Raw genomic sequence first — 20,647 nt, 5'->3', positions numbered from 1 at the left:
TCGGTGACTCTTGTTCCTGCTTAATTCATGGGAATCTGCAGTGATGTGTCAAGAAAGAGAGAAGTAGTATCTCTGTGAGCCCAGTTTACGCTCCTGTGGCTTAGTAAACACAAAGCCACACTTTATACTGGAGCACCCGATGCATGACCCATAATAACCTATTGCCTAAGAGATTTCAACAGGAAATACTCTGTTTGTTAAAAAAAAAAAACCTGATTGACTCAAGATGTTCTTTAATCTTTATCTCAGACATTTGATGTTAATCGACTTCAGTATCAAATGTTATCACTGAGACTGCGGTTATTGTGGTGATGATGTGTGGAGTTGTTTGCCAGAGCACAATCAGTTCTCAACAGCGCAGAACCAGTCCAATTTTCCCCCCCCAATAGTCGCTGGGCGGGACGAAGTTAGTCTGGGTCTCGGGCTCACAGTGTGTATTTCTATATAAATTCCATTTAAATCATGAATGAATTGATCCTACTAACGACAGCTCCATTATGCCTAATTATTGTTTTCAATGTTTTAAATAATTATAAGGATTTTAAAAAATCTATACAATTCAAATATTTGTGAGCTCTTTCATAAGACTTTAGCCCCTTCTTTTGTCTTCAGTGGGAACAAGACAATCAAGATGTTGCGTTATGGGAAATGTAGTGTTTTTAGAGCTTCTAGTCTGTTTATAGATCCAATATGTAATAGATCCAAAGTAAGCTAAAACGGACCTGCTAATATGAAGAACAAGGAGTCGCTCGTTGTGGTTTCTTGCGCCAACAATAAATCAATAAAGCACTGAGGCTTTGGTTTTGGACAGCTGAACTAGTTTTTCTATTCATGTCTTGCGTTCTTTGCGTCTTGTTGGATGCCTGTCAGCAGCTTTTCAGCCAATTCAGCACGACTCAAGCTGAGTGTGTCGTTGAGAGAGGCGTTGAAACTGGCTGAAAACATTCAAAATCCACAAATACTTTATAAAACAACCTGATTATTTGGAATGAATCGTTTGGTAAAGTGAATTCATTCAGGTCCCGTACGGGGGCGGGGGATGTGATTTTCATTTTCCATTGTGTAAGTCCCAAAAATGTACATCATCCAAATACAAGGTAAAGAATGACTAAAACTGACTGCATTGAAAAATAGAGATATTTCGGGTATGTGATGGCAAAACCACGTCTAAGTTTCCATTGCGTTACAAGGTTAACAACAAGGCCACGAAACTTATTTATACAAATTATTCACAGAAGGTGACGCATGTTTTTTGGTGCAGAGACTGCCTCATTACAGAGAGTGAGAGAGTTAGGAGGTGGCGTGGCCATGGTGGTGGTGTTCTGATGTTCCATCCTGTCAGACCTCGAGGGGTAAGACGTTTAATCTTTTGACTTTGTAGCCGCAGGTATCGGAAAAAAATAATTAAATCCAACAAGCGCTCAAATTTTTAAACCTTCCGTCGGGCTTCTAATTCGCATGAGAAATTTCTGAAGCTTTCAGAGGACACAAACGAAATGAAAGTTCAGGTTTACGCCTCATTTATTTGTCTCTTTCTGTGTTATTGACGTCAGATATGAACAGATCAGAAGATTTCCTTTTAAGGTTTAATGTTTTGAAGTAAGTCGCAGCAAATTGTTGAGTTTATAACGTCGGTTTTGAACGTATACGAGAGGAAGTGGTTTGACACCAATGTCAATATATGGTTTCACATGTTTTTTTCAATTGTTTAAAATGTTAACATGACTTAAATGAGTGTTTTTATTTTAATTTGTGCGGAATTTGAGAGGATTGTCAATCTTTATTGACAATCCTCTCTCTATATATGTGTGTGTGTGTATATTTATATGTATAGATTTAAATATAGCTACTGAAGCTACAAAAGTAGAATAGGGGCATGTGTCTCTGTGTTCTAAATAAGACATTTGCTTTGCTCGCTTTGTTCTCTTGCATTGAAAGTAGATGGGGCCCCTTGGATCACTTCCTTTCAAAACCATAAGCGCGCATACACACATAAAATAAGTGGCTGCTCTGTGACAGGAAATAACTTAGATAATGGAAAGCAGTCGTTCTTCTTTTCAGACGATGATGAAGATGGCTCCCGTCTCCCTCATCACTCTGTTTGTGCTCTGCTGCTCCCGCATCGCTTCCACAGGTACAGTGACCATTAAAACAAAAGCTTTTTTTCTTTTGTTAGTATCTGCCAGTTAAAGGATGTCATATTTTTAGTGTGAAGTCCAGTTTCTTAACATGCTTTTCATGATTCTTGAAGCAAAATCAATTAAGTCAAATCTTCACTTCAACCACAGATATTTGCCCTATTGTTCTTTTATATGTTTAGGTCCCATGTCGTCTATAGTGTTTTATATTTCTCTGTTTTTCTTTTAAGTCTGGTTTTAATCTCAGTTAACAGAAAACCCCGTTCAAAATTTAGAGTGCTACCATTTATATTGATGCAAAGTGTAGAAAATATATAGAAATATATATATAAAAAAAGAGGAATATGCAGAATCAAGTCTCATAATCATCGCTCACAGTTCCACACTAAAGGGGAACCAGTTAAATGCTGTTGCTTGACATGGGCAGCGATAAAGTTTCTCTTCTCGCTGAAGTCGAATGATATGAAACGACTTCTATTAGCGCGCAGTTTTTTGTACTTTTTACCGCTTCTTTGTACTTGTCTCCTCTCTGCGTGTTTTTCTGCACCTTTCTTCATAGCCGTTTTGCGAGGAGGTGTGATTTTTGCGGGCACATGCGAGCCGAAACCTCTGCCGGTAAAGCCTCGGGGGTTTAGACAAAAGAAGTCGTCCGGCAGCTCTGCCTGCAGAACAGAGCAGAGCTGCTGATGTGGTTGCGCTGCTGTGACGGGAGGTCACAGAGGACAAACAGGAAGGGGTGCAAATGCACTGCAGTCGAGGTGACCCAAAGAAGCAAAGACAGGAAGGAGCAGAAGGATTTCAATAATGAAAATAACAAAGAATTAATACATAGAAAAGACTATAATAATAAATCTTAAAATGAAGAAGCCACATTTGGGACAGCTATAGAGTAAATGACTCTAGAATTTACTTTAACTTCACAGAAATAGCTTTACACATACATGTAGGATGAAAACTAAATAAATTAAACCATTATATTTATTCATCTGCAGTTTGTCATTTCAAATTAAAAGATGCTGATTGTTCTGACAAAATAGTTCTTTTTTTACACTGAACAACAGTTGATTGCAAAAAAAAGCAGTTTGGGGTTTGCAGAAGACAGACCGCGGACCTATTTAACTTTCTGACTCTGATTTTTAAATGTCAAAGTTGATATGGAGGCAGTTCTGTGTGGGGGCGTGACGATGGAGGAGATCTCAGATACAGAGAGCCTTCACACCTTCCTCTGCTACCTTGAGACTGACGGTTTATTCCCGTGATTGTGAAGGACTACATTTAGAGAATGGTTCCTTTAGATTTGGGAAAAGAAGCAATACTCTAAAATAACTGAAAAGGGATCCCTTTCTTGTGATTACATCTCTGCTATAAAGTATAAAGAAACAATGGTGCACCTTTATCATTATATAACAAGTCTATCATGGAGTCAATAAATGCTGTCTTAAATAACTCTAAGAACCCCACCCTTGATACTTCAGCATGTGGCATCACAGAGTGTAGTTAGAGCATTGCATAACCTGATTGCTTTCGTTCTTGTCGTACGTCGACCATTTTTCCAGACCGGTCTTTGCAGAGTGTGACAACATGACTTTAACTTATAGCGTGTTTAAAAATAAGCAGGGGGAAATTAAGCAATTCTTCTCTGTAAAACCTCATTTTAGAGGAAGCAGCCTTTCTAGTGACGCGTTCCTAGAAGTAAGAGGGAGTCGGCCGGGTCATTGGCCTTCATGTCTTAAGTTTAGCTTGTGGTTAGATTACTTGGACACTTTTGGTTGAGGTTAGAAAAGATTGTGTTTTTATTAAAACCGAGTAATCCCACCGCTGATTTTTCTTTTTTAAAAGAACAAGAAAACAAACTTCTAAAAGGTCTGTCTCAGGACAAACTCATTTCCTGACCCGTATAGGAATCCACTTTCAACTAGCCTAGCATGTGTGTGTCACATTGTTTTGATCCCGTATGAATTGAGCCATGAATTGACGTGATGGTTGTCTGAAAATATGCGTCTGCTCCACGTACAAGTGTTTAGAGCACTTTCTAACAAAAGTGTGAAACATCAAACACAGAATTAAGGCTTATTTGCCTCTGCCATTGACTTACAGCATTTATTTTTTACAAAGTAAGGTCCTATAGTGTCCACTGGGAGAGACACCACGTAGACCACGTAGTACATTAGCTGCAACTCAAATGAAGCCATTTACTCCGCCTTTACTCAGATATCTCCTTCGTTTTTACAGGAAAATATTGCTGTTATACCTCCTAAGATATTAGAGACTCATGTAACCATTCATTTCCTGTGGGTAACCTTGACAGAAAACGAAACTCAATTAGAAATCAATGATTGGACCCAGAATTTTCTTTTCTTTTCCCTCCTTCTGCACCCAACTGAAAAAGTTCCATTCACCTCAGTGACAGATTTACAAAAAAAAAACTGTGTTTCACAATTGAACGGATTACAGACCGAGGCTGGATGTTGCGACAGTTGATGTGGGAGTGCATTCAGCTGTGCATGGCTTCTGAGCAGACTGTGGTCAGAACAGCGACAACAGGATGCAATGCACAGATCATCCATCCTCCGTTCACAAGAAAGGGGAAATCATCTGCAGAGTTTTATTTCGTAGACCTCTGTCTCTTCAAGATACAAACATAGAGGACAATCAGGTCATATTAGCCTAAACGAGTAAAAATTATATTTTGATCTGCATAAAATGACTTGACAGTCTCAAAATGTCAGCCATAAGGTCATCTGGAGAAACTGGGACATGCAGGAAGTCAGAACTTCATGCATTGCACATTTTGTTCTTCATTTCTTCTTGAGCTTGTTTTAGTACAGGGTCGTTCCTACATATATACATAATCATGAACGATTCTCAAATTTCATCCTGCCGCCAAAAGAAGTCACTATTGAAGCTTCAACTTTAAAAGAAATAATAATATTCTAAACTGGACATAGGAATATGTTGCTCTCTTTTCCCATCAAATTAACAATAAACTGTAATGTGACTGTTCAAGACTTTTGTAACATGACTGTAACATGATTACATTCTTCACCTCTCTTTCTGATCCACAGTTGCTCAGGATGGTTGTGACCAATATGCCCCAACAGGCGCAGACTTCAATGTGCCTATTAACATCAATCTGGACAAGTCACACTCCTTGAAATGGTACAAAAACGGTTCGGTTATCTTTTATAAAAGATTAGGCGGAATTACCCAAGGGAAAGAAGGTGATATTGATTCAAAAGGATTCCTGAAGCTGACAAAGCTGAAGAAAAGTGATTCAGGAATATACACCTTTGAAGTTCATGATCAGAACGGAAAGGGATTAACCACAAAGGACAACAACGTGCGTTTATGCGTATTGGGTAGGTAACAACAGATTTTCAGTACATTGCTTCTGTTTCAGTATGTCATGATAAATCTTACTGAGCACCCCTCTTTAAGCCTAAAAACTAGGTGTGGCTGTCGTCTTCTAGTGCGTTGATGCATCAGAAGCTGTCGTAGATGTACAGTGTAATCAACAGAAAACTAGATTTTCCATCCTTCCAGGCCTTTTAAGTCCGATCAGATCCAGATCACTGTTTCGTTTACCATGATGTGTTATTTACAATGTTTTAATATAATGTTGATGTGAACAAATCTACTCAGATCCTGTGAAGAAGCCTACAGTGGAATTTAAGTGTTTGCCAGACTCAAAAGTCCAGTTTACCTGCAAGGTGCAGGGGAAGGTAAGAACAAATGTTAAGCATATTCTTATTACAAAGCAGACACTGGATGTTCTCCCAATGAGTTGAATGAAATGTTAAGGAACCCTAAAGCAATAGTATGTGTCCTTAAAATGGGTTTGGGAGTTTCTCATGTTTAAACTGTGCTGCAAAGTTTTACGGCAGGTATTTCTGCTATGATGGAGGCTCTACATGTTCACATGATTGCTCTCTAATCAATCCATTAATTGTATCTTCCAGCAGCCTGACACAACTCTTGAATGGATTCACGATAAAAAGGTGTTGTCAAAAGATGTTGCCACTCTGACAAAACCAGCTGAAGACCTGCCAAACGATGTTACCTGCAAAGTTTCCAACAAAGCCAGCTTTGAGACCAGTGCCCCCATTAAACACGATTGCAGCAAGTCTGTGTTAGGTGAGTATCATGTGGTGGTTAACACAGCTACATAAACAAGAATTGTCCAATTTTAAACCAGCTGTGTATTGCAATGAACCCATAACATATATTTTTTTCTCCCTATGTCCCATCCTTCTTAAGATATGGAAGTACTTGGATATAGTATCTGGATTTTTGTGGGTGGTGGAGCAGGTATGTTTGGGCTTCTTGTGTATGGCAGTCTCTTTAATTAGATTACATCCTAACACAAAGATATGCAAGGAATTACACGTTTTGTTTAGTTTTACATGTCTTGCACAATTTGTTGTTCGTCCTCATCAGGTATTGTCGTGGTGCTGATCATCATTGTCATCATTTGCTGCGTCCAGACCAGACGGAAAAAGCGCATGCGACTGAAGGGTAATAATTTCTGTTATTGTTTGTAATTCATGTTCAAATCAGATGAATTTAATTGAGATGAAATTTCTTGGAGAAAGTTTAAGCTAATTTAATAGACTGAAAGTTGAGCAATATCTCATGTTTACTGGTGGAGCTCCTCAGGGATCAGTATTAGGCCCATTATAATTAATGAATTATATTATTTATATGTACATTCATTCTCTCCTTAAAGTCTTTAAACATTTATTTTACTTGCATGTTCTGAAAATAATCACAAATCAAGTGTGAGTCTCACATTTGGTATGAAAATTAAATTATGCTTTACACATAAATTACAGTATGTCAAAGAAAGAGTTATTTGGGCTACAGATGCAGACTTCATTCGGTTGAGTTTTTCTATATATATTAAACAGATATTTCTGTTTAAGCTTTATTAGATTCGATTCACACCTACTTCACAAAGGGATGGTTGCGCTGTCTCGAAGTGAGAAAAACTCTCTCAGTTCTCTTTTATCATTTATTATGACCTGAACAACTGAGTGCAACAGGATGAGATTGTCTGAACACGTCTGCCTTTGTTGTCGTATCTGAGCCGGATCTCCTCGCCGCGGTCACGGCTTTCTTTCCACTCCACCTTTGAATGTGGATGTGGTTGTGCTAATACAGCCGTTGTTGTCCCTGTGCTAAAAATGCAGTGGATGTATTTTATTCAACTAATTTTCTATTGTATCTAGTTTTCTAGTGTATCTAACAGTTGTTATCGAAAGCCAACCATCCATACCTGACTGAGAAACACTAAATAGTCTGACTTCAAGTGGTTATTAATAATGCCACACAAACCACACACTAGTCCACATCCTTCTCTATACATGTTGAATGTAAATAAGAAGCTTCTCCTGGTCTGACCTGCCATCTTTGCCTATTTTCTCTCAACAGATGAGGGCGAGTTGCGTCTAGAGTGGGCCCGTCCTGAAGAGCCACATCATCAACCTCATACTCATCTTGATCAAGATAATCATAACCATCATCATCATCATCATCATGCCAATCAGCAGCCAGCCGGCCACACCGGCCCTCGGCAGAATCGCTCCAAACAGCAACGCAACCAGCAGCGTGGCAGGCTCCCAGAACCCCCCACCGAGCAACCTCAGCCCAGCCCCAGGCGACCTGCACAGGTAGGACACTGATCTTTCTGCCTGTTAGGCGGGAAATTACTGCAGTGGGTGTGTGGTGAACCAGAAGCTAGGATTTAAACTCCCCCTGTGGCTTTGGGTTTGACTCTTATTTTCCCTTCAGGCCCTACCGGTCGATAACGCCGACGAAGAGGACCCTCCTCCTCTTCCTCAGCCCAGGAAGAAAGGTCCTAGGACACGGGTGTGACACCATGTGAGTTTAGAAAATATGAGAATATGAGCAGTATTTTTTTTTCTTCTCACCAGTTTCTGTTCATCCTACACTTTTTTTTTTTTACATCCACATTTTTGCACTGAAAAGGATCGCCCAAACACAGCGAGCAAAGTCGCACCTTCATGTCATCATCAGAATGTGTATTTATAACCCTTAAACAAAGCTGTACTCAAACTATAAATCTTTGTAATCTAATGTGGTCAAGTTCCAGCTACCCAAACTTCATGATAGTGTATGCTATGTGAGGTGATACTACTGTAAGTTCAAACGGTATTCCAAAGTACTATTTTTATACCTTGTGGTATTTCTTTATTCTTGAGCTAATCGTGATACATAAATGTTCCTCAGTGTTATATTCGTCCGTTTCTGGTTACTGAAAATCGCTGAGTGTATATTTAATATCATGATCTCAACGTGAGCTTGTTTATTTCCTCGTTTCCATTTTAATATCTGGAAAGAAGCAGAAAAAAAGTTCCTCCTCGATCATTCTTTCGTTTCTTGCTGACTGTCAGATGAGTAAATCGATGCCATTTTCGCGTCCGCACACAACTTAAGCGACAGCGGGAGGCTGGTTAGCTTAGCTTAGCATCAAGGCTGGAGACGGGGCTAGCTAGCAGCTAGCTTGACTGCGTTTGTCATCACCATTTATAAGTCAAAGACAAATAGAGGTGTAGCGGAGTAATGTGAAGGACTGATTTTTTACCACATGTCCAGCTATTTGTCTCTGTCTTTATGCTAGGCTAAGCTAACTGGCGCGTGGCACCAGTTAAATATTTAGCACACATGACTGCTGTTGTGGAGTATTCCATTATGTTTATAATGTTTACGTTGCCAAGAAGGATTTCCAGACTTGTAAGTGATTTTATTTTCTGTCAAACGGCCTTCACTCCAGACGAGGCTGGGAAAAAAACTTTGAGAAAAACGTTTTTATGTGCTTTTGTTTTGGAATTTGATATGTTCACTTGTTATATACCTACCACACAAACAAACTACTTTGAAATGTGCTTTTGTTTTAAAACCCTTTTCCGTATTTTATTTTATTTTTTTATTTTTATACCAGAACAATTATGTTCCATTCAGGTTTTGCGAGGCTAGCTTGTGAGGAACCTTTACTCTGAAAGGACAACCGCCTGAACGTAAGAGTTATCGTAATGTATAAAACTGTCTGAACTTATACAAGCATGTATTCGCCTTTAATTTAAGTATACAATTTACATTGTATGCACCAACGTATGTACTTATAATGTGATAATGTCAATGTACGCAGTAATGTTTCGAAATAAATGGTCCAAATCATGATGTGACTTTTCCAGCTAAGTAAGACTGAGAAGAAACTGCTTCATCTTCACTTCTAGCTGCGAGCTGTTTTTAGGTTGAATGCACACAAACACTCGAACACTGCAGTGCAGATGGGGGGTGTATGTGTCATTCACATATCCTGTGCCTTTTTAGTGAAAATGTGTTTGTGGTTTTAGAACAGCAGAACATGCTGCGCTGTGAGATTACAATCTGGTGTGTGTGTGTCTGTGTGCGCAGCTTTTCCTTTTGCTTTACTGCTTCCTACCAACAGAAAATGACTAAATCATGCTTGTTCGCCGCTCGGGGTAAGTCACGCGATCAACAGTGTGAATTTTCGTTTGCTGTTGTGTTGCCGTGCACCCACACAGTGCTGCTGTGCTGTGCTTGAGTTCGGTCTTATTACGGATGTTGTCCTCTTGTCGTGCGCAGTTTTATTTGCATAGCATCAGAAACAATCTAAACTGTCTCAAGCAGCTTTACAGAACCCAGAGAATGAAACACCCAGATCAACTAGAGGGAAACCACACGTACTGGATCCTTAAACCTCATAGTCACTAAATCAAATAACAAAACCAAACTGTTGACAGTAAGCCTGTCCCTTTCAGTTTCCAATGTTGATTTGAATGTGTTCATATTTTATTCTACTCACAAGAGGGCGCTGTTGCTCCATTTTCCCATGTCAGGTCAGATGCCTTCAGTCAACAGAGGCCATAACACTAAATGATATATTGTTAAAGTTGACCAACATTATATCACTTCTGCAAACTTAGAATAAATAATCACCGAGATGTTTTTGCGTGCTGTAAAAAGCTTATGCGACATCCAAACATTAGAAGGTGCTTGAATGTTGCCACGCAGGAAAGGCAGCGTAAAATTGCCCATATTTTGAATGGAGTTTGGCACACATACAGGTCTCATCTCTCTCGCGATATGTAACCGCAGGAGCTTAAGGAAGTCTACGTTGAGGAAGGCTGTTCTTTGAGGACTTCTGATTCAGTATGTTTCCTTTTTTTCTTTTTAGATTACGTAGATTTACATCAGATATTAGTAATACTGTTGATAAATCTATAAAGGTGTGTCATTAACACAGGTAACCACATCTAAAGGGGTAACAGTGTTTCCTGTAGGGTCAACCCGTGTCCATCATATGTGTATATTTATTTCCCCGTGTTTATATATTTAACATATTTAGGTCTCTCTGTGTATCCTGAAGGTTTCCTGACCTTTTCATGTATACTTCTGATGGAACAGATCTGTGGCTGCACAATCAGCTCAGGTGATCTCCCCTAGGTGAGAAACAGCCTGCCTTTCTCTCATGCATTATGTGCCACATCAACTCAAACCGTGCTTTTGTTCTCATCTAATCTGAGGTTGGAACTATTCTGACTTCTTAGTGCACTCTGATAGCTGTGTGCGAGCACTCTGAGAAACAGCAACCACACTTACCACAGTGGTTCCGGCTGCACAGGTTTGCTGGTTCACATAGGAGTAAAGAAAATAACAAAGTTTGGAAGTGGCTGCGAGAAGTGTTATTAAAACTGCCCTTGTGCACTTCTTTCAGTCGTCCAAAAGCACTGTCAGAGTCTCCCTCCAGACTCCAGCCACGACACCTACCCGCCCGTCACCTGGTTGATTGGGGGGGGGGGGGGGGGCAACAGCAACAACAACATCTGATCGAGAGAGTTATTCATGAACTGAAAATGAGTAGTTAAAATGAAAATGATGACCTGCACAATATTGGTCATTATATTTTGCCCGAAAGGTGTAAAGGTGAATTATTATTATTATTATTATTAAATGGCCAGAAGGTGGCGACAAAGCTCCACGTTGCTGCTGCTTCAGTCTCAGCTCAAGGTTTTGCTGGTTCAGTATTTTAAAACGGTTTCCTCTCTGTGCTCATACATGAGTTTAATGTCACGTATTATTCATAGAGTCTTGACACTGACTCATATATGTCATGTCAACCATTAACCAGGTGCATCCGCTCTTGAATAAGGTCAGCCTCAGACCAGGCCTGCTCTCTAACCCTGCACAGTTTCACATTATCTGCAGCTTTGTGTTTTTTTTAATGCAGTTTATACTTCAGTTAATACTCTACCAGTCAAAAGTTGCCTTCACTCTGCGGTCCATCTCATCCCAAATCATCTCGATTGGGTTTAGGTCAGGTGACTGTGGAGGCCAGGTCATCTGGTGCAGCACTCCATCACTTCTTGGTCAGATAGCCCTTACACAGCCTGGAGGTGTGTTTGGGGTCATTGTCCTGTTGAGAAATAAATAATGGTCCAACTGAATGCAAACTGGATGGCCAGTAGTCTTAACCTCTCACCTGATGAAGACCATGGAGAGGATCATCCTGGGCCATCTCCGTCATCTGGTGCACAACAAGATGGACCCGCTGCAGTTTACCTATCGACCAGGCGTAGGTGTGGAAGACGCTGTCATCTATCTGCTGCACGGATGTCTTTCTCACCGAGTGGACACTGGTAGCACTGTAAGGGTCATGTTCTTAGACTTCTCCAGTGCGTTCAACACAATTCAACCATCACTGCTCAAGGGGAAGCTGGAAGGGGCTGGAGTTGACAGTAGCCTGGCTGCATGGACCGCCGACTACCTCTCCAACAGGCTGTGTGATGAGGTAGTCTGCAGCACTAGGGTGCCACAGGGTACTTTGCACTTGGACTGGACACACAAGACAAAAGCTTCGTATAAGAAGGGCCAAAGTCGTCCTCTGGGGCGTGCAGGTCACTGCTCGGGACTTTCTATGACTCTGTGGTGGCTTCTGTCATCCTGTATGCAGTGGTCTGCTGGAGCAGTGGGAGCTCAGAGAGGGACAGGAAGAGACTCAACGAGCTGGTCAGACGGGCCGGCTCCGTCCTGGACTGCTCTCTGGACTCCATGGAGGAGGTGGGTGAGAGGAGGATGTTAGCCAAGCTGACATCAATCATGGACAACCCCTCTCACCTACTGCATCAGACTGAAGTAGACCCAAGCAGCTCCTTCAGCAGCAGACTGCTGCACCCACGCTGCAAGAAGGAACGCCACCGCAGGTCCTTCATTCCAACTGCCATCAGGCTGCACAACACCGGCCTGAGTCAACAATAACTGACACGTTTTTTTTGTTTTTTCAATCATTGTTTTGCACAAATTAAATCTGTTTTTGCACTGCCTTGTGTTGCACAAATCACGACCTCACCGTCTCATAGTTTTATAGTTTTAGCAATTATTTGTTTGTAAAGTTTCCATCCACCACAATGTGCACAATGGATTTATATAGCGCTACTGTGACAAGGAAACTTCCCATACGTGGGATAAATAAACAGTGTCTTATGTCTTATGTCATTCTTCTCCACCATCTCCTCCTGTTGCTTCTTCGTCTTCTTTAATAAAAGTTTTCAGTCTAAATGTCATTTGGTCCCCAACCACTCAGAGATGATTGGGAATCTCTCGCGCTCTCTCTCTCCTCCTTCTCCTTCAGATTCCTCAGTCTCTCTCTGGGGGGGGGGGCTGCGATTTACTGCAAATCTGACTGTGGTCCCATGAGTTCAGAATGTTTCCTGTAGGTTAGTTTTCCTTTTGTTTCATTTGGCTCAGCAGCAGGTTTGAGGTGGAAATGAATTACGTATGCATTTCCGTCTGCTGCTGAGAAAATCAGCTGAAGCTTTAGGAAAATGAACTGGAACAGTATGCCACCTTCTGATATGGGACTACAGTAATGCAAAGACACTTGAAGCGGAATAAAAACAATGTCTAAAATAAGTTTAAATTTGACATAGAAAAGACGTCTACGATGGCCACATTTGGATTACAGCTGGCTCCTATACGGAGGTACTGTGAACGCGTCTTTACGCAGTGGGATGTATCTGCTCTGTGACAGGAAATAACTTAATGGAAAGCAGTTGTTCTTCTATTCAGACGACGATGAAGATGTCTCCCGTTTCTCTCGTCACTCTGTTTGTGCTCTGCTGCTCCCGCATCGCTTCCACAGGTACTGTAATTATTAAAACAAAAGCTTCTTTTTCTTTCAAGTTAGTTTGTGTTGTAAACGCAGGTGAAATTAACTAACGTCCTTACCACTATTTAAGACATTAAGTACACTGACTAGATGAGAAAATAAGTCTAGGTTAGTACTTTTATGTGAGAACACTTCTTAAAACCACCATTCTAATTTCATTATTAGACTATTGTATTGTTTGTGGGGTAGCCTTCTATGTTACAGAGCTTTGTAGATCACCATCCACAACAAAACACCAAAAATCCAGTAGTAAAGGGTATTGACCAGTAAAACCAGATGAATGCTGCTTTAAGATTCATTACTGTGATGGAGTGGTGGTGTATACATTTTTGTAGCGTTAATAAATGACACTTTTTGGAAGAATTTAATCATGTGCCCACTCTCACTGATTCTTGTTGACTCATTGCATGGCTTAAGGTACGTGGTTTTATAGAGTTGCACAGTTGGTATACACATTCAAGAGACCAAAAAGATAGAAAAGGTGTGCATTATCAAATGTGGTGGGCCGGTCTGGTCCAAAATGCCAGGGCCATTTTTATTTTTTATTTTTTTTTATTTTTGTCCCAGTCCACCCCTGTGTGGGAGAGCATTCAGCTGTGCATGGCTTCTGAGCAGACTGTGGTTAGAAGAGCAAGAACAGGAAGTGATACACAGACCATCCATCCTCTGTTCACAAGAAAGGGCAAATCATCTGCAGAGTTTTATTTCGTAGACCTCTGTCTCTTCAGATTGAATATACAAATGTAGAGGACAATCAGGTCATATTAGCCTAAACGAGTAATAATTATATTTTCATCCACATAAAGTGACTCGACAGACTTGAAATGTCAGCCATAAGGTCATCTGGAGAGACTGGGACATGCAGGAAGTCAGAACTTCATGCATTGCACTTTGTGTTCTTCATTTCTTCTTGAGCTTGTTTTAGTACGGTGTCGTTCCTACATATATACATAATCATGAACAGTTCTCAAATTTCATCCTGCTGCCAAAGGAAGTCACCATTGAAGCTTTGGCTTTAAAAGAAATAATAATAATATTCTGAACTGGACATAGGAATATGTTGCTCTGTTTTCAAATTATGAATAAACTGTAACATGACTGTTCAAGACTTTTGTAACATGACTGTAACATGATTACATTCTTCACCTCTCTTTCTGATCCACAGATGCTCAGGATGGTTGTGACATGTATGCTTCAACAGGCGGAAGCGTCAATGTGCCTATTAACATCACACTGGACAAGACACACTCCTTGAAATGGTTAAGAAATGATGCAGTTATCTTTCATAAAAGACCAACTGGAGTTATCCAAGGGAAACCAGATGACATTGATTCAAAAGGATCCCTAAAGCTGACAAACCTGAAGAAAAGTGATTCAGGAAAATACACCTTTGATGTTCATGATAAGAATGGAATTGGATTAACCAGAGACAACAACAACGTGCGTTTATGCGTATTGGGTAGGTAACAACAGATTTTCAGTACATTGCTTCTGTTTCAGTATGTCATGATAAATCTTACTGAGCACCCCTCTTTAAGCCTAAAAACTAGGTGTGGCTGTCGTCTTCTAGTGCGTTGATGCATCAGAAGCTGTCGTAGATGTACAGTGTAATCAACAGAAAACTAGATTTTCCATCCTTCCAGGCCTTTTAAGTCCGATCAGATCCAGATCACTGTTTCGTTTGCCATGATGTGTTATTTACAATGTTTTAATATAATGTTGATTTGAACAAATCTACTCAGATCCTGTGAAGAAGCCTACAGTGGAATTTAAGTGTTTGCCAGACTCAAAAGTCCAGTTTACCTGCAAGGTGCAGGTGAAGGTAAGAACAAATGTTAAGCATATTCTTATTACAAAGCAGACACTGGATGTTCTCCCAGTGAGTTGAATGAAGTGTTAAGGAACCCTAAAGCAATAGTATGTGTCCTTAAAATGGGTTTGGGAGTTTCTCATGTTTAAACTGTGCTGCAAAGTTTTACGCCAGGTATTTCTGCTATGATGGAGGCTCTACATGTTCACATGATTGCTCTCTAATCAATCCATTAATTGTATCTTCCTGCAGGCTCACACAACTCTTGAATGGATTCACGATAAAAAGGTGTTGTCAAAAGATGTTGTCACTCTGACAAAACCAGCTAAAGAGCTGCCAAACGATGTTACCTGCAAAGTTTCCAACAAAGCCAGCTTTGAGACCAGTGCCCCCATTAAACATGAATGCAGCAAGTCTGTGTTAGGTGAGTATCATGTGGTGGTTAACACAGCTACATAAACAAGAATTGTCCAATTTTAAACCAGCTGTGTATTGCAATGAACCCATAACATATATTTTTTTCTCCCTATGTCCCATCCTTCTTAAGATATGGAAGTACTTGGACTTAGTATCTGGATTTTTGTGGGTGGTGGAGCAGGTATGTTTGGGCTTCTTGTGTATGGCAGTCTCTTTAATTAGATTACATCCTATGACAAAGATATGCAAGGAATTACACGTTTTGTTTTGTTTAGTTTTACATGTCTTGCACAATTTGTTGTTCGTCCTCATCAGGTATTGTCCTGGTGCTGATCATCATTGTCATCATTTGCTGCGTCCAGACCAGACGGAAAAAGCGCATGCGACTGAAGGGTAATAATTTCTGTTATTGTTTGTAATTCATGTTCAAATCAGCCGAATTTAATTGAGACAAACTTTCTTGGAGAAAGTTTACCTCTATGTCCAAGATAGATCTATCTCTATCTAATAATCTAATAAGTTGAGCAATATCTAATGTTTACTTGTGGAGCTCCTCAGGGATCAGTATTAGGCCCATTATAATTAATGAATTATATTATTTGTATGTACATTCATTCTCTCTTTAAAGTCTCTAAACATAAGCATTTATTTTACTTGCATATTATGAAAAATATTTTTGCATTGATAAGAATTTACAAATCTTTTGAAGCCATTGGCAAACAGTTGAAGGAAGCTTTGAAGATTAAATTAATGATAACAAAGCAAACTGAGAACTAATGCCAGCCATCCATACCTGACTGAGAAACACTAGATAGTCTGAATGTAAATAAGTAGCTTCTCCTGGTCTGACCCACCGTCTTTGCTTATTTTCTCTCAACAGATGAGAGCGAGTTCCGTCTACAGCAGGTCCCTTCTGAAGAGCCACATCATCAACCTCATGATCATCCTGAATTACCTGTGTGACTTACCTTAAAAGTTAATAGCGTGACCAATGCCAATGCACTAGCCCATCAATCGGATTTTCCATATTATGTTAGCATCGAGCTAATCGCTACGCTACTTATTACCATTTCTGCTGTGTGGAGTAAATAATAATTTTGATTTATGTTTATGTGTGTTGTATTTCTGAATGTACAAGATACAGACAAAACAAGGTATGATATACCATTTGCTTTTTTTATGTTTTGTATTCCAGTTTTACAGATCTTCTTTAGTAAAGCATCAAGACCTTCCTGAAGCCTCTGGGTGTTTTATTGAGAAACTGTTTAACTATCTGCTAAGCTAGAAGTCCGCTTCATTCAGACGTGGATCGAGCAAGTAAGAAGTGGATCTTCGTGGAAACACAGTCTCCTTCTAGCATTAAAGCTGCAAGATGAATGACAATGAAGACACATTTGAAACAAGGTCAGTGTGTTCCCACTCTTCACGTAGCAGTCAGCGTTCAACAGCCGACGCAGTTGCAGCCAGGACATGCGGTAAAACAGAGGCTGCACATGCAAAAGCATCATTTGCACAAAAAGAAGCAGACGTGATGAAAGCTTAAGCAAGTCAGCTCCTTTATAAAGTCATAATCTAGCTAAGGGTACTTGAATGCTCATGAGAAAGAAATGTCCCATCATCCTGTTTCTCCAAACTCTCCAGTTGACCATCACATCTTGTTTGTGTCCTCAGGCTGTTTTCTTCTAGAGCGCCTTTAAATGTTGAGGATATGAATGTTCCCCTTGCAGTGATTTGCTGTGAGGCAGTCGTAATTTGTATTAGCTGCGTACATTTCAAAATAAATTTTAAGGAAGCAGTTTTAAATTTGAATGTAACGACTCAGTGGTTCAGAAGTTTCTTTGGCTGAACCACAAGATGTCCCTCTTGATGTGAATGTCTCATATTATCATGATGTAAAGCAGCAACCCTGTCGCAGAATATGAAGATTCACGACACAACCCAGTCAAGACTCAGTTAACTGACGAAGACCGTCATGAATAAATATTGTCTCTGTCCCTGAAGGCCTGGGCTCTGCTCATGTGGTGGCAGTGTCTCCTGGTCCCTTAATCCGGTGGAGAGTCAGTCGGTTTCCATCAGATGTGAGGTCAGTGACCACGGGGGACCTCCTGAGCAGAACTCAGTAACTCAGTGTACCCGGCTGGCCTTAGGCAGATGGGTGCCTCCATATGAGCTGGGTTCTGCTCGAGGTTTCTTCCTGTTAAAAGGGAGTTTTTCCTTGCCACCGTTGCCTTCAGGCTTGCTCTGGGGGTTTCAGGCCGGGTTTTTGTAAAGCGTCTTGAGACGATTTGTATTGTTATTGACGCTATATAAATAAAATTGAATTGAATTGAATTGAACTCTTTGAGAAATATTTTCAACCATGTTATTTCCTTTAGACTGCTGATCAGTGGTATGTCTCTATCCTCCTCCAGGTCTTGATCTGCTGCTGATTTTCATCTTCATCGTCTTCTGCGTCAGAACCACGAGGTCAAAACAGGAAGTCCCACGTGGGCAAGTACGTATCTGTATATTCATTTCCTTTGCTGACACCAAAGGTGTTGAGAGCTGGGTCTCACGGGTCCAGATGATAAACCGCAAATGTAAATACTTATTGAATGAAATAGGTGTTCATTTGAGTCATACAAATATCATGTCATTTCACTAGGGAAAGCTATTGCACAATGGATTGCTTTGCACATACTGTATAAAATGTTGCACATTGCGTAGTGAGACTGTAGAAACTTTACTATTGAAAAAAAATGCATAAATAACATTTTAAACTGGATGCGCTGAAGATTATTAATAAAAGACCAAGTGACTGAATGCTTGCTGGAGTAAATTGTTACTATTTCGGAAAACTACATGATGAAATGAATATTGTGGATCGGCAGAAGGTGGAGACAAAGCTCCACATTGCTGCTGCTTCAGTCTCAGCTCAAGGTTTTACTGGTTCAGTATTTTAAAACGGTTTCCTCTCTGTGCTCATACATGAGTTTAATGTCACGGATTGTTCATAGAGTCTTGACACTGACTCATATATGTCATGTCAACCATTAACCAGGTGCATCCGCTCTTGAATTAGGTCAGCCTCGGACCAGCCCTGCTCTCTAACCCTGCACAGTTTCACGTGACCTGCAGCTTTGTGTTTTTTTAATGCAGTTTATACTTCAGTTAATACTCTACCAGTCAAAAGTTTGGATGCACCCTCTCAATGAATGGTTTTTCAGAGATGCCGAGCACTTGTTGGCCCTTTTGCCTTCACTCTGCGGTCCATCTCATCCCAAACCATCTGGACTGGGTTTAGGTCAGGGGACTGTGGAGGCCGGGTCATCTGGTGCAGCACTCCATCACTCTCCTTCCTGGTCAGATAGACCTTACACAGCCTGGAGGTGTGTTTGGGGTCATTGTCCTGTTGAGAAATAAATGATGGTCCAACTAAAGGCAGACTGGATGGCCAGTAGTCTTAACCTCTCACCTGATGAAGACCATGGAGAGGATCATCCTGGGCCACCTCCGTCATCTGGTGCACAACAAGAAGGACCCGCTGCATTGGACTGGATTTATTGTAAATCTGACTGTGGTCCAATGTGTTCAGAAGGTGGGGGGCTTGTTTCCTGTACCGGTTTGTTTCATTTGGCTTCGCAGCAGGTTTGAGGTGGTAATGAATTACATATGCATTTCTGTCTGCTGCTGAGAAAATCAAATGAAGCTTTAGGAAAATGAACTGGAACAGTATGCCACCTTCTGATATGGGACTGCAGTCATGCACAGAAACTTGAAGCGGTATAAAAACAATGTCTAAAATGAGTTTAAATTTGACATAGAAAAGACGTCTACGATGGCCACATTTGGATTACAACAGGCTCCTAAAGTAAAGGGAAGTATCTGCTCTGTGACAGGAAATAACTTAGTGGAAAGCAGTTGTTCTTCTTTTCAGACGACGATGAAGATGTCTCCCGTCTCCCTCGTCACTCTGTTTGTGCTCTGCTGCTCCCGCATCGCTTCCACAGGTACAGTGACCATTAAAAAAAAAAGCTTCTTTTTCTTTCAAGTTAGTTTGTGTTGTAAACACAGGTGAAATTAACTAACGTCCTTACCACTATTTAAGACATTAAGTACACTGACAAGATGAGAAAATAAGTCTACGTTAGTACTTTTATGTGAGAACACTTTTTAAAACCACCATTCTAATTTCATTATTAGACTATTGCATTGTTTGTGGGGTAGCCTTCTATGTTACAGAGCTTTGTAGATCACCATCCACAACAAAACGCCAAAAATCCAGTAGTAAAGGGTATTGACCAGTAAAACCAGATGAATGCTGCTTTAAGATTCATTACTGTGATGGAGTGGTGGCGTATACATTTTTGTAGTGTTAATAAATGACACTTTTTGGAAGAATTTAATCATGTGCCCACTCTCACTGATTCTCGTTGACTCATTGCATGGCTTAAGGTACGTGGTTTTATAGAGTTGCACAGTTGGTATACACATTCAAGAGACCAAAAAGATAGAAAAGGTGTGTGTTATCGAATGTGGTGGTCCGGTCTGGTCCAAAATGCCAGGGACATTTTTTTTTTGGTCCCAGTCCGCCCCTGTGTGGGAGAGCATTCAGCTGTGCATGGCTTCTGATCAGACTGTGGTTAGAAGAGCAAGAACAGGAAGTGATGCACAGATCGTCCATCCTCTGTCCACAAGAAAGGGGAAATCATCTGCAGAGTTTTATTTCGTAGACCTCTGTCTCTTCAGACTGAACATACAAACGTAGAGGACAATCAGGTCATATTAGCCTAAACGAGTAAAAATTATATTTTGATCTACATAAAATGACTCGACAGACTTGAAATGTCAGCCATAAGGTCATCTGGAGAAACTGGGACATGCAGGAAGTCAGAACTTCATGCATTGCACGTTTTGTTCTTCATTTCTTCTTGAGCTTGTTTTAGTACGGGGTCGTTCCTACATGTATACATAATCATGAACGATTCTCAAATTTCATCCTGCCGCCAAAAGAAGTCACTATTGAAGCTTTGGCTTTAAAAGAAATAATAATATTCTAAACTGGACATAGGAATATGTTGCTCTGTTTAC

The 20,647-nt window shown here is 40.4% G+C and overlaps 1 protein-coding gene across 1 annotated transcript; it reads left to right on the top strand.

Annotated features, from left to right (window-relative positions):
* The first annotated feature begins 1,318 nt into the window (after window positions 1-1,318).
* LOC311509099 (uncharacterized protein) lies at window positions 1,319-9,346 on the top strand. Its single transcript, XM_084574151.1, has 9 exons — window positions 1,319-1,352; window positions 2,062-2,134; window positions 5,204-5,497; window positions 5,781-5,860; window positions 6,098-6,272; window positions 6,396-6,446; window positions 6,576-6,653; window positions 7,569-7,807; window positions 7,929-9,346. The coding sequence occupies exons 1-9, from the start codon at window positions 1,326-1,328 to the stop codon at window positions 8,010-8,012; spliced, it is 1,101 nt and encodes a 366-aa protein (XP_084430277.1). The 5' UTR covers window positions 1,319-1,325; the 3' UTR covers window positions 8,013-9,346.
* Window positions 9,347-20,647: the final 11,301 nt, after the last annotated feature.

Source organism: Chelon labrosus (genome assembly GCF_963514085.1).
Source record: "Chelon labrosus genome assembly, chromosome: 24".
Classification (NCBI taxonomy): Eukaryota; Metazoa; Chordata; class Actinopteri; order Mugiliformes; family Mugilidae; genus Chelon; species Chelon labrosus.
The sequence above is the reverse complement of the archived record's forward strand: the minus strand, read 5'-3'. Positions and strand labels throughout refer to the sequence as shown.